This window comes from Piliocolobus tephrosceles, chromosome 10 (genome assembly GCF_002776525.5).
Source record: "Piliocolobus tephrosceles isolate RC106 chromosome 10, ASM277652v3, whole genome shotgun sequence".
Taxonomy (NCBI): domain Eukaryota; kingdom Metazoa; phylum Chordata; class Mammalia; order Primates; family Cercopithecidae; genus Piliocolobus; species Piliocolobus tephrosceles.
Window position 1 is genome coordinate 7,116,952 of NC_045443.1, and position 11,259 is coordinate 7,128,210.

Sequence of the window (11,259 nt, forward strand, 5' to 3'; positions counted from 1 at the left end):
GGCTAGTTTTTTGTATTGTTTAGTAGAGACGGGGTATCACCGTGTTAGCCAGGATGGTTTCGATCTCCTGACCTCGTGATCCGCCCGTTTCGGCCTCCCAAAGTGCTGGGATTACAGGCTTGAGCCACCGCGCCCGGCCGAGTTTAACACCTTTAACCCACAGGGCTCCTAGTACCCAACAGGCTCACAGCTTTGTGAATGCCATAAAAAGAGAAGATTCTGGGGTTACCCATGAAACTTTTCCTAAAAGGCACACTGCAGAATAATACCTAAGGGTAGAGAGTGTGTCTGAGATGAAAGGACACGGGGAGATCAAGACTCACCATTCCCAGCATCCCAAAGGGGGAGACAGCTCCAGCCTACAGGAACGCATGAGGAACAGAAATTACACACCACATCCTATCTCTTTACAATCCCAAACCAGGCCCATGGCCTCAATTTTTTTTTTCCATCCTCTCAAAAGGGAGTCACAAAGCCCTTTTTCCTGACCCCTTCCCCCATTCCTAGAGCACTTCACTTGCTCAGTTGGCTGTAGTGCAAGAAAACTAAAGTGCTTTCCTAACCAACCTCCAGCCTTTCTTTGGGTCTCAGGTGTGTCACAGCACCATTACCTGCTGCATCCTGCGGCTGGCAGGCCTGGTCCCTGGCATGTTGCCATCTGTGATGCTGAGGAAGGGGCTATATCCAAAGCCACCTGACAACATACGGCTCATATGCTGACGGTGAATAGCAAAGGGATCCCTGTGGAGTGAGCACATAGTATGGATGGCAGAAGCGCCAAACTGTTAATCCCTCCACCACCCTGCAAAAAATACGCACAGAGCAACAGTGGCACCGATGCCTACTTCCTGCTAGGTAGGAGCTGGGTATCCAGCCAGTTCCAACCATTCCCAGCAATGGGAACCCCGATGTCTGCCTGAACTGCTGAGAGACCTGGAGTGGGAAGCTTGAGGGGGAGGGAATACTCACATCAGGAACATGGGATCCTCAGGCTCCACATCCCTCAGGAAGCGGAACATCCTGATCTCAGCTCCAGGGGGCTCCACACTGGAAACATGTGGAAGCTCAGATACTTGGAGGTGGCCAGGGTTTTGCACACCCACTCAGTGTAGGGACTCTCAGAGCACTGTCCTTTCCAAATGCTGTAACTGACCCCCTAAACTCCAGGGAGACCCTACTCCAGTATTCCACACAACCCTCTAGGAGGTAAGGGCTCTTCAAACCTCTCTCTCAATTAGGGCCACGGAAAAATTTTCCAAGCCTCTCGTTTCCCTCCCCCACTCAGAGCCACCCTCTTCCCAAAGCTCTGGCCGGTAGCATACTCTCCCCTCCTCCCCCGCCGCCACCGTTCTAGACGAAAATCCCAAGTGCCGGTCCTCCGCCCCATTAATGACCCCAGCCACCCCGCCCCCTCCTTACACTCAGGCCTTCCCCAGGCGGGCCTCACTAAGACCCCCGCGCCTGTCTGCGGCTCCTCCAGCTCCCGCCTCCCCGCCGGGTGAGCCGGAGAGGTAGGCCTGAGCCTCTCGTCTCCCCAGCCCGCATCCCGGGCTCCCAGACCCTGCAGCCCCGCGGGCCCGCTCCCGTTCAGGGCTGCCCGCTCTGTCCGAGCCTTACCAGTGCCCGATTCGGGCTCAGCGGCCCATCCGGCCGGTTTCGCTTCCCGGTGCGCTGCAGGGTCAGGGTCGCGGCCCAGAACGCGGGGATTGGTCCGGGCTCGAGCTCCTCGGCCTTCCACGCCGCCTCCTCCCACCGCTGCCACCTCCGTACCCCCCACTCGGCCCACGGAGCCCGAACCTAGGCCAGGCCCGGGCGGAAGTGACGTCACGATGGGCCCGCCTACCCGGGGCCGGGTCGTGGGAGCCCCGCCCACTGGCGTGGGTGGTGAGAAGGCTGGGGCCGAGTCCCAGGGGCGGCGGGGCCATGGGCCAAGCTCAGGCAAGCGGAGCCTGAGGTCGAGAGGGTTCACCTGGCCACGAGGAAGGGGAGCTCATTAGTAACCTGGATTTGGGATTTGGGTTCTGTGGAGTGGAAGAGGCTCCCATAAGGCTGGGGAGAAGTAGAAGAGGAATCCATTCTTCGGGAGGGACCGAGTTGGGGGTTGAACTTGGGGGCGCTGTGCAGCACGTTCCCTCTCCCTCCTCCAGGGGAAACTGGAGGACAAGGGACAGATGCCCCTCGGGGAGAGGCGGGCTCTATGTGGGCGACGAGGCGGGGCGGATCCCTGGGGGGAGTTTTAAGCAGACTCTACTGGAGGGGCAGTCTACCCTGGAGGGAGGATGGGCAGTTTTCCTGCCGGGGAGGCGCTTGCGCCTGTCCCCGCTTGAGGAGGAGCGTTCCTGGCAGGGCGGAGTCCCCGGAGTGACGCAGAGGAGGAGGTGACACTCTCCAGCCCTGATCTAGTTCGGGCTTCAGAAAGTCGGATGGGGCAGAGAATCCAGGTTGGGGGGTTGGCCGCCAGATGGCGCTCCTCGGCCAGGCTGGAACCCGAGGCCCTTGAGAACTGGCGTTGGAGAGGGACCTGGAGCCCTCCCCCATTACCCATCTGTGAAGGGTTGGACTGGGGAAAGGCTACAGTTCTGAAATCTATTAGTTTAATGCCACTCTCCCCTCCCTTTTAGTCTAATTCTTGCGTTCTCAAGAGCTGCCAGTCCTGCACTGACCTTTCTTGCTGCTTTCTTAGGTCAAAGTTCTAAAGTTTGGGGGAAGAAAGGAGTGGAGAGCTCAGTTAACCTGGATCACCCAGGGGAGGAGCTAAAACGGGGCCCAGGAGACCTGCCTCCAAGGCCAGAGACTGATACTTTGACATACTAAATGTCTTGCATAAAATCTGGCTCTGCTGGAGAGAAGGGCCCTCCCCTCTGGGGTCAGGGCATTTGGACTGTCTAGGATGGACTTTAACCAAACTCATCCAAACTCCAGCTTTCCCTGGTTCTTTACTCTGGATTTTAGCCATATTAGTGCTGTGTGGAGTCTGACCCAATGAGAAAGACTTGGTCCCAGTAATTCCCTGGGGGAGAGAGGGGGTTCCTGGTAACTCAGGAAAAGGTGCTAGGAACAGGCTTCTCAGGTTTCTTTGGACTTGATCATTATTAAAGAGGAAAAAACAATAATAAGAGACGGGGGCAGAGACAGTTAAGATACAAGCTGGCAGACTAGCAAGTCAGAGGAAAACAGAGACAGAATAAAAGTAAATTTGTTTTTCATTGCTATTTCTGGGGAAGATACTTAGTGAAATCTTTTATCTTCCAGATGCTCTATCTCTGCACATCCCACCATGCAACTTCCCCTTATCCTCTTGCCCCAAATGAAAGCAGTTTGACATGTGATGAAGAGTTGTCCCAGTAAAGGTTCTGTGGCTGAAACTTAACTAAAGATATCCTATCCATTCCTTTTTTTTTTCTTTTGTCCTCTCCTCCTTCTAAAGCAAGTTCTTTATTGTCCAGCCAATCAACAAATGTTTAAGGTCTGGCACGGTGGCTCACGCCTGTAATCCCAGCACTTTGGGAGGCCAGGGCGGACAGATTACGAGGTCAGGAATTTGAGACCAGCCTGACTAACAAGGTGAAATCCAGTCTCTACTAAAAATACAAAAATTAGCTGGGCGTGGTGGCACATGTCTGTAATCCCAGCTACTCAGGAGGCTGAGGCAGGAGAATCACTTGAACCCAGGAGATGGAGGTTGCAGGGAGCCAAGATTGCGCCACTGCACTCCAGCCTAGGCGACAGAGTGAGACTCCGGCTCAAAACAACAACTACAGCAAAAACAGAAATTAGCCGGGCATGATAGCAGCGCCTGTAATCCCACAAGTAGGCTGAGGCAGGAGAATCACTTGATCCTGGGAGGTGGAGGTTGCAGTGAGACGAGATCACACCATTGCACTCCAGCCTGGGGGATAGAACGAGACTTTGTTCCAAAAAAATAAAAAACAAATGTTTAATGAGGCCTGGCACTATCCTAGGTACGTTGTATTAAGCATACATACAAAAGTATAAGACACAGTCTCTGCCAGTTGAAGGCATACAATCTTGTAGCCACCTTTTTCTTTTTTGGTTACCTGTTATCCTTTTATTTTTTTTAAATTAAGTTGTAGAGATGGGGAGTTTCGTCATGTTGCCCAGGCTGGTCTCAAACTCCTGAGCTCAAGTGATCTGCCCAACCTTGGCCTCCCAGAGTGCTGGGATTATAGACACGAACCACCGCGCCCAGCCACCTGCTATCCTTTACCTACTGCCTTTAGGTGCCTAGAGCCCTTTCTCTTCTTCCTTCCAAAACTTAAGAATCTGCTGGCCAGGTGTGGTGGCTCATGCCTGTAATCCCAACACTTTGAGAGGCTGAGGTGGATGGATCACTTGCGGTCAGGAGTTCAAGACTAGCCTGGCCAACCTGACCAACATGGTGAAACCCCATCTCTACTAAAAATACAAAAAAATTAGCTGGGCATGGTGGCGCATGCCTGTACTCCCAGCTACTTGGGAGGCTGAGGCACAAGAATCGCTTGAACCCAGCAGCAGAGGTTGCAATGAGCTGAGATCTTGCCACTGCACTCCAGCCTGGGCAACAGAGCAAGACTCTGTCTCAATTAAAAAAAAAAAAGAAAAAAGGAAATTGTTGGCCAGGCACAGTGACTCACACCTGTAATCCCAACACTTTGGGAAGCCAAGGCAGCAGTCTCATTTGAGCCCTGGAGTTGGAGACCAGCCTGGACAACATAGTGAGACCTTGTTTCTTCAGTAAAGAAAATTAGCCAGGTGTGGTGGTGTGTGCCTGTAGTCCCAGCTACTTGGAAGGCTGCGGTAGGAGGATTGCTTGAGCCATAATTACACCACTGCACTCCAGCCTGGGCGACAGAGCAAGGCCGTGTCTCTAAAAAAAAAAAAAGAAAGAGAAAAAACTGTTGAACAGGTGAGGATGAAAGAGGAAATGCAAGAGCCCATTTTCAGAGTTGTTGGAGACGTAACATATAGGCAGTTGTCTACTCCAGGAATTAAAGGGATGTAATTTTGCCAGTAACCAGAGTTTGTGTCTGTCTTCCTTCTCCCGGTCTCTCCTTCTCCTTCATTTCCTTTCCTCTCCTCTCCTTCATTCTCTTCCTCTCTCCCTTCCTCCCTCCCTCTTCTCTTTCCCTCCCTCCCCCTTCCTCCCTCCCCTCTCTCTCTCTCTCTTTCTTTTCTTTTCTTTTCTTTTCTTTTCTTTTCTTTTCTTTTCTTTTCTTTCTTTCTTTCTTTCTTTCTTTCTTTCTTTCTTTCTTTCTTTTTCTCTTTCCTTTCTCTCTCTCTCTCTTTCTTTCTCTCCTACTTTCCTTCCTTTTTTCTTTTTTCTTTTTTTTTTCAGAGTTTTGCTCCTGTTGCCCAGGCTGGAGTGCAATGGCATGATCTCAGCGCACTGCAGCCTCCGCCTCCCAGGTTGGGTTCAAGTGATTCTCCCGCCTCAGCCTCCCGACTAGCTGGGATTACAGGCACGTGTCACCGCGCCCAGCTAATTTTGTATTTTTAGTAGAGATAGGTTTTCTCCATGTTGGTCAGGCTGGTCTTGAACTCCTGACTTCAGGTGATCCGCCTGCCTTGGCCTCCCAAAGTGTTGGGATTACAGGTGTGAGCTACCACACCTGGCCCTCCCGCCCGCCCTTCCTTCCTTTCTTTCTTTCTTTCACTCGCTTTCCTTTCCTTTTTCTTTTCTCTTTTCTTTCCTTTCTGTCCAGTGAACTGTGGTGAGCAGTGTCCCATAGGTAAGATGTAGAAGGCAGAGCAGGCCCTTCCAGGGGCGAGGCTCAATATAAGGCAGATAGGGATTGTTGGCAAGGAAGAGAAACAAAGTTCCTACGTTCACTGTTGTATCTGATGGAGCCAAAGTCATGAAGTCCTTGAGAGGGTACAGCTGGGCCAGAAAAGGGGGTCCTCTCTTCAGATGTGACGTCATGTCTCTGGAGCAATCCCAGGACTGTTGGAGATGAGAGTGGAAGGAGGCTGGAGGAGTGATGAAGGAATGAAGCGAGACTGAGTTTTTTTGCCTGAGCAGCATGAGCGGGTGTGGCTGAGTGTGTGTGGATGTGATGTGCATTTGTGTTGGGGGAGGGAGATAAACTCTAAAAAACAGCGCTAAGGTGCCCCCAGGTAGAGAGAGGGGATGCCAACTCAGTGAGATAGAAAAGTGACTTGAGAGCATTTTTTTAAAAGTCAGTTTTTCAGCTTATATATATATATATATATAGCCACATTCATTCAACAAATATGTACTGAATGCCTACTCTGTCAAGTATTGTTCATGGTTCTGGAGATACGGTAATGATAGAAAAATAAAGCAAGGTAGAATGGGGATAGAGGACAGGCAGGCAAGCTGGGAGGCAGGCAGTGGTTGCTTTTGATATAGGTGACTAGGGAAGGCCTCACTGATGAGGTGACATTCAAGCAAAGACCTGAACAAGGTGAGAGAAACAGCTAGGATGAGTGCATTCTGGGCAGAAGTAGCAAGTGCAGGCCGAGTGCAGTGGCTCATGCCTGTAATCCCAGCACTTTGGAAGGCCGAGGTGGGTGGATCACTTGAGTCCAGGAGTTCGAGACTAGCCTGGCCAACAGGGTGAAACCCTGTCTCTGCTAAAAAATACAAAAATTAGCTAGGTGTGGTGGTGTGCACCTGTAATCCCAGCTACTCAGGAGGCTGAGGCAGGAAAATCTCTTGAATCCAGGAGGTGGAGATTGTAGTGAGCTGAGATCACGCCACTGCACTCCAGCCTGGGCGACAGAGCGAGACTCTGTCTCAAAAAATAAACAACAAAAAGGCTGGGTACAGTGGCTCATGCCTGTAATCTCAGCACTTTGGGAGGCCAAGGCGGGCGGATCACGAAGTTAGGAGACCGAGACCATCCTGGCTAACACGGTGGAACCCAATCTCTACTAAAAATACAAAAAAACAGCCAGGTGCAGTGGCAGGCACCTGTAGTCCCAGCTACTCAGGAGGCTGAGGCAGGAGAATGGCGTGAACTCGGGAGGCAGAGTTTGCAGTGAGCCGAGATCGAGCCACTGCACTCCAGCCTGGGCGACAGAGCGAGATTCCGTTCTCAAAATAAATAAATAAATAAAAATATAAATAAATAAATAAATAAATAAATAAATAAATAAATAAACAACATAAAAGGGTAGCAAGCGCAAAGGCCCCAAAGTATACAGGAAGGCAGAAGTATGCTTAGTGTGGTCAAGGAACAGCAAGAAGCCAATGTGCCTAGACTCGTGTGAAAGAAGGAAAGAGCAGTGGTGAGATCACCGAGGAAGAAGGAAGCCAGATCATGTGGGACTTTCTAAGCCTTTGTAAAACCTAGGAAAGGATCACTCTGGCTGTTGTATGGAGGACAGACTGTTGGGGGAGGGTAACAGCATAAACAGAAAGCCCTATTAGCATGCTGTAGCCATAATCCAGATGAGACCTGATGGTGGCTTAGAGCAGGTTAGAAGGAGTAGAGGCAATGAGAAGGGGTCGGTCGTATTCTGGATGTATTTTGAAGATGGAGCTAGCAGAATTTGCTGACGGATGGATGCAGTGTGAGAGAGATGAGTCAAGGATGATTCCAGGATTTCTGGCCTGGGCATTTCTTACACTGCTAAGTACTGTACTGAATATGTACAAATAGTGGTTTGAGAATATGTTAAAGCAGTGACTGGTTGGAAACTCCTGACTGTGTGGCTATCCAGGATAACTGACCTGGATACTTATCTCTTGAAGCTAGCCACCTAAGGTAGGAGGAGATGTGGACAACAGGAATGAGGGACTTCCATACCTAGTCTGACTATAAGATATTGGATATTAGACTGTCTTGGGTAGATATGCTAATATTACTAGTTGGCATTAGCACCGGAGTTTCAAGTTATTATTTAATCATTTCAAGAAGACATCCTGACCAGGCACGGTGACTCACGCCTGTAATCCCAGCACTTTGGGAAGCTGAGGCAAGTGGATCACCTGAGGTCAGGAGTTCGAGACCAGCCTGGCCAACATGGAGAAACCCCATCTCTACTAAAAATACAAAATTAGCCGGGCATGGTGGCACAGGCCTATAATCCCAGCACTTTGGGAGGTAGAGACAGGCGGATCATGAGGTCAGGAGTTTGAGACCAGCCTGGCCAACATGGTGAAGCCCCGTCTCTACTAAAGGTGGAGGTTGCAGTGAGCTGAGATGGCACTATTGCACTCCATCCTGGGCAACAGGGCGACACTCCATCTCAGAAAAAAAAAAAAAAAAAAAATTGCTGAAGCAAAACTTTGAGGGAGTAGTGGTGTGAGGTAAGGCTACAGATGTTAAAAGGAACCAGACCTTGAAGGGCCGCATTCGCTTCTAGAATTTGTCCTGTAGGGAAAATTACAATAGTCTGTTTATATTTTAGGCAGAAAGGCAGTTTATGCGTTTCAGGAAACATTTCTGAGCTTCTACAATATTCCAGGTATGGAAATAGGTGCTGAAGATGTAAAAAAAAAAAAAAAAATTCTTAAATCATGATTGAAAACCCTAAGGAGCTTAAGCTTAAAGTCAGTGAGGGAGCCTTTGAGCAGAGGCAGGGCGGGGATTAGGACAGCAGAGGAGGCACTCAAGGAATGAGGGATCTGAGGAGGGAAAGAAAAGGTGGAGTCTAGGATGACTCCTGGGCGGGAATGAATGGGTGGAGGATAGTCCCATCAACTGAAAGAGGAAACACAAAGGAATATCAGTGGGAACAAATTAGATCTGAGGAGCTGTGTTGCATCTGGGGAGAACTGAACTGAACGGAACTGGAATCATGACTCTGGAGCTCTGGAGCGAAGCTAGTGCCAGAGAGTTGAAAGTGTGTTTGAGGTGTGTGTTGGCAGTGGAACTTAAACCCGTAGCAGTACAACATGGAATAGTTTAGGGAGTCTGAAGAGAGAACAGGACCTCTGAGATTGAAGTCACCTGGGAGGGTTCAGTGGACACTGTCATCAGCTCCTCCTGGTCATTAAGTCCTCCCTTCCTCAGTCTTCTGGGCAAAACAAGTCTTTAGCTGTTACTCCTGGTCCCATTTTCCCTTGCCTTTTCATTTTTACTGATCCCCTGGATCCGCCACACAGTCTGTTTAATCTGTGAAAATGTGAACACTGAACAAACACACACCTATGGTACAGTATATGCCAACAGTGGCCCTGATTACCTGAAACACAGCAGCCAGAGTTGCTCCCTGACTTTCTACTTAAGGATTACTGGTGATGGAAGTTGAAAAGGTGGAAAAAGAGGCAGTTTAGGCCAAGCACGGTGGCTCACGCCTGTAATTCCAGCACTTTGGGAGGCCAAGGGGGGAGGATCACGAGGTCAGGAGATGGAGATCATCCTGGTAAACATGGTGAAACCCCGTATCTACTAAAAAAATATAAAAAAATAGCCGGGTGTGGTGGTGGGCGCCTGTAGTCCCAGATACTTGGGAGGCTGAGGCAGGAGAATGGTGTGAACCCAGGAGGCGGAGCTTGCAGTGAGTGGAGATAGAGTGACAGCACTCCAGGCTGGGCGACAGAGCAAGACTCCATCTCAAAAAAAAAAGAGGCAGTTTAGGGCCAAGGTGGTCTAAAGTGGTGCTGTCCTATATGGGAAAATAGCCACCCACTAGCCACATGTGGCTATTTAAATTTAATTAATGGTTGGGCACGGCAGCTCACGCCTGTGATCCCAGCACTTTGGGAGGCTGAGGTGGGGGGATCACGAGGTAAAGAAATGAAGACCATCCTGGCCAACATGGTGAAACCCCGTCTCTACTAAAAATACAAAAAATTAGCAGGGCACCGTGGTGTGCACCTGTAGTCCCAGCTACTCGGGAGGCTGAGGTAGAAGAATTGCTTGAATCTGGGAGGCGGAGGTTGCAGTGAGCCGAGATGGCGCCACTGCACTCCAGCCTGCCAATACAGCGAGATTCTGTCTCAAAAAATAAATAAATACATAAATGTAATTAAAAGGCCAGGTGCAGTGGCTCGTGCCTGTAATCGTAGCACTTTGGGAGGCTAAGGTGGGCGGATTGCCTGAGCTCAGGAGTTAAGAGACCAGCCTGCGCAACATGGTGAAACCCCGTCTCTACTAAAATACAAAAGAAATTAGCAGGGCATGGCGGCATGTGCCTGCAGTCCCAGCTTCTCAGGAGGCTGAGGCAGGAGAATTGCTTGAACTTGGGAGGCAGAGGTTGCAGTGAGCAGAAATCACGCCACTGCACTCCAGCCCTCCAGCCTGGGTGACAGAGCAAGACTCCATCTCTACAAAAAACAAACCAAACCAAACCAAAACAAAACAAAAAAACTTAAAAAAAAATTCAGTTCCTCAGTTGCACTAGCCACATTTTCAAGTGTTCAGTAACCACACATGACTATTGGCTACTGTATTGGAAAGTGCAGATAAAGAACATTTCCATCATCACAGAAAGTTTTGTTGGACGGAGCTGGAAAGCACCCATAAATGTTGCCTTCCTTCTGGACTTTGTTGAACGCCCATGAAGACATGTTGAAGAGTGAATGTGGGGGAAAAATTGAAGGCAGGACAGGGAGGGTCAGGCAATAGCAAACTATTCTAGGTATAAAAGCAAAGGCGAGGCTGGGTGTGGTGGCTTACACCGGTAATCCCAGCACTTTGGGAGGCCAATGCAGGTGAATCATGAAGTCAGGAATTTTAGACTAGCCTGGCCAAGATGGTGAAACCCAGTTATCGACTAAAAATACAAAAATTAGCTGGGCGCAGTTGCAGGCGCCTGTAATCCCAGCTACTCGGGAGGCTGAGGCAGGAGGATCACTTGAACCTGGGAAGCAGAGGTTACAGTGAGCCGAGATCGCGTCACTGCACTCCAGCCTGGGGGACAGAGAAAGATTCTGTCTCAAAAAAAAAAAAAAAAAAAAAAAAGGCAAAGGCAGTCACGAAGGAGGGCAGGGGGAATAAGAAAAGCCAGTAAAGATTCTGAAGAAGGGCCCACTTGGTGGCTCACACCTGAGATGGAGGCTGAGGTGGGTGGATGGCTTGAGCTCAGGAGTTCAAGACCAGTCTGAGCAACATGGTGAACACCCATCTCTATGAAAAATAAAAAAAATTAGCCAGGTGTGGCGGGGCGCCTCTAGTCCTAGCTGCTGAGGCTGAGGTGGGAGGATCACTTGAGCCCCTGGAGGCAGAGGTTGCAGCAAGCTGAGATCCTGCCACTGTGCTCAGTCCGGGTGAAAGAGTGGTGAGACCCTGTCTCAAAAAATAAATAAATAAATAAATAAATAAATAAATAAATAAATAAATAAATAAA

The 11,259-nt window shown here is 49.8% G+C and overlaps 1 protein-coding gene across 2 annotated transcripts in view; it reads right to left on the reverse strand.

Moving 5' to 3' along the window:
* The window catches only part of MLF2 (myeloid leukemia factor 2), a 6,408-nt gene extending 4,170 nt beyond the window's left edge, over positions 1-2,238 (reverse strand). The window contains exons 1-4 of one of the 2 annotated variants that reach the window (XM_023232439.3): positions 1,618-2,238; positions 970-1,047; positions 612-741; positions 324-359 (exon numbers count right to left, since the gene is read on the reverse strand). In XM_023232439.3, the coding sequence (XP_023088207.1) occupies positions 324-359; positions 612-741; positions 970-1,019 (216 nt within the window). In that variant the 5' untranslated portion in view covers positions 1,020-1,047; positions 1,618-2,238. The other variant, XM_023232440.1, reaches the window with a different exon arrangement.
* Positions 2,239-11,259: the final 9,021 nt, after the last annotated feature.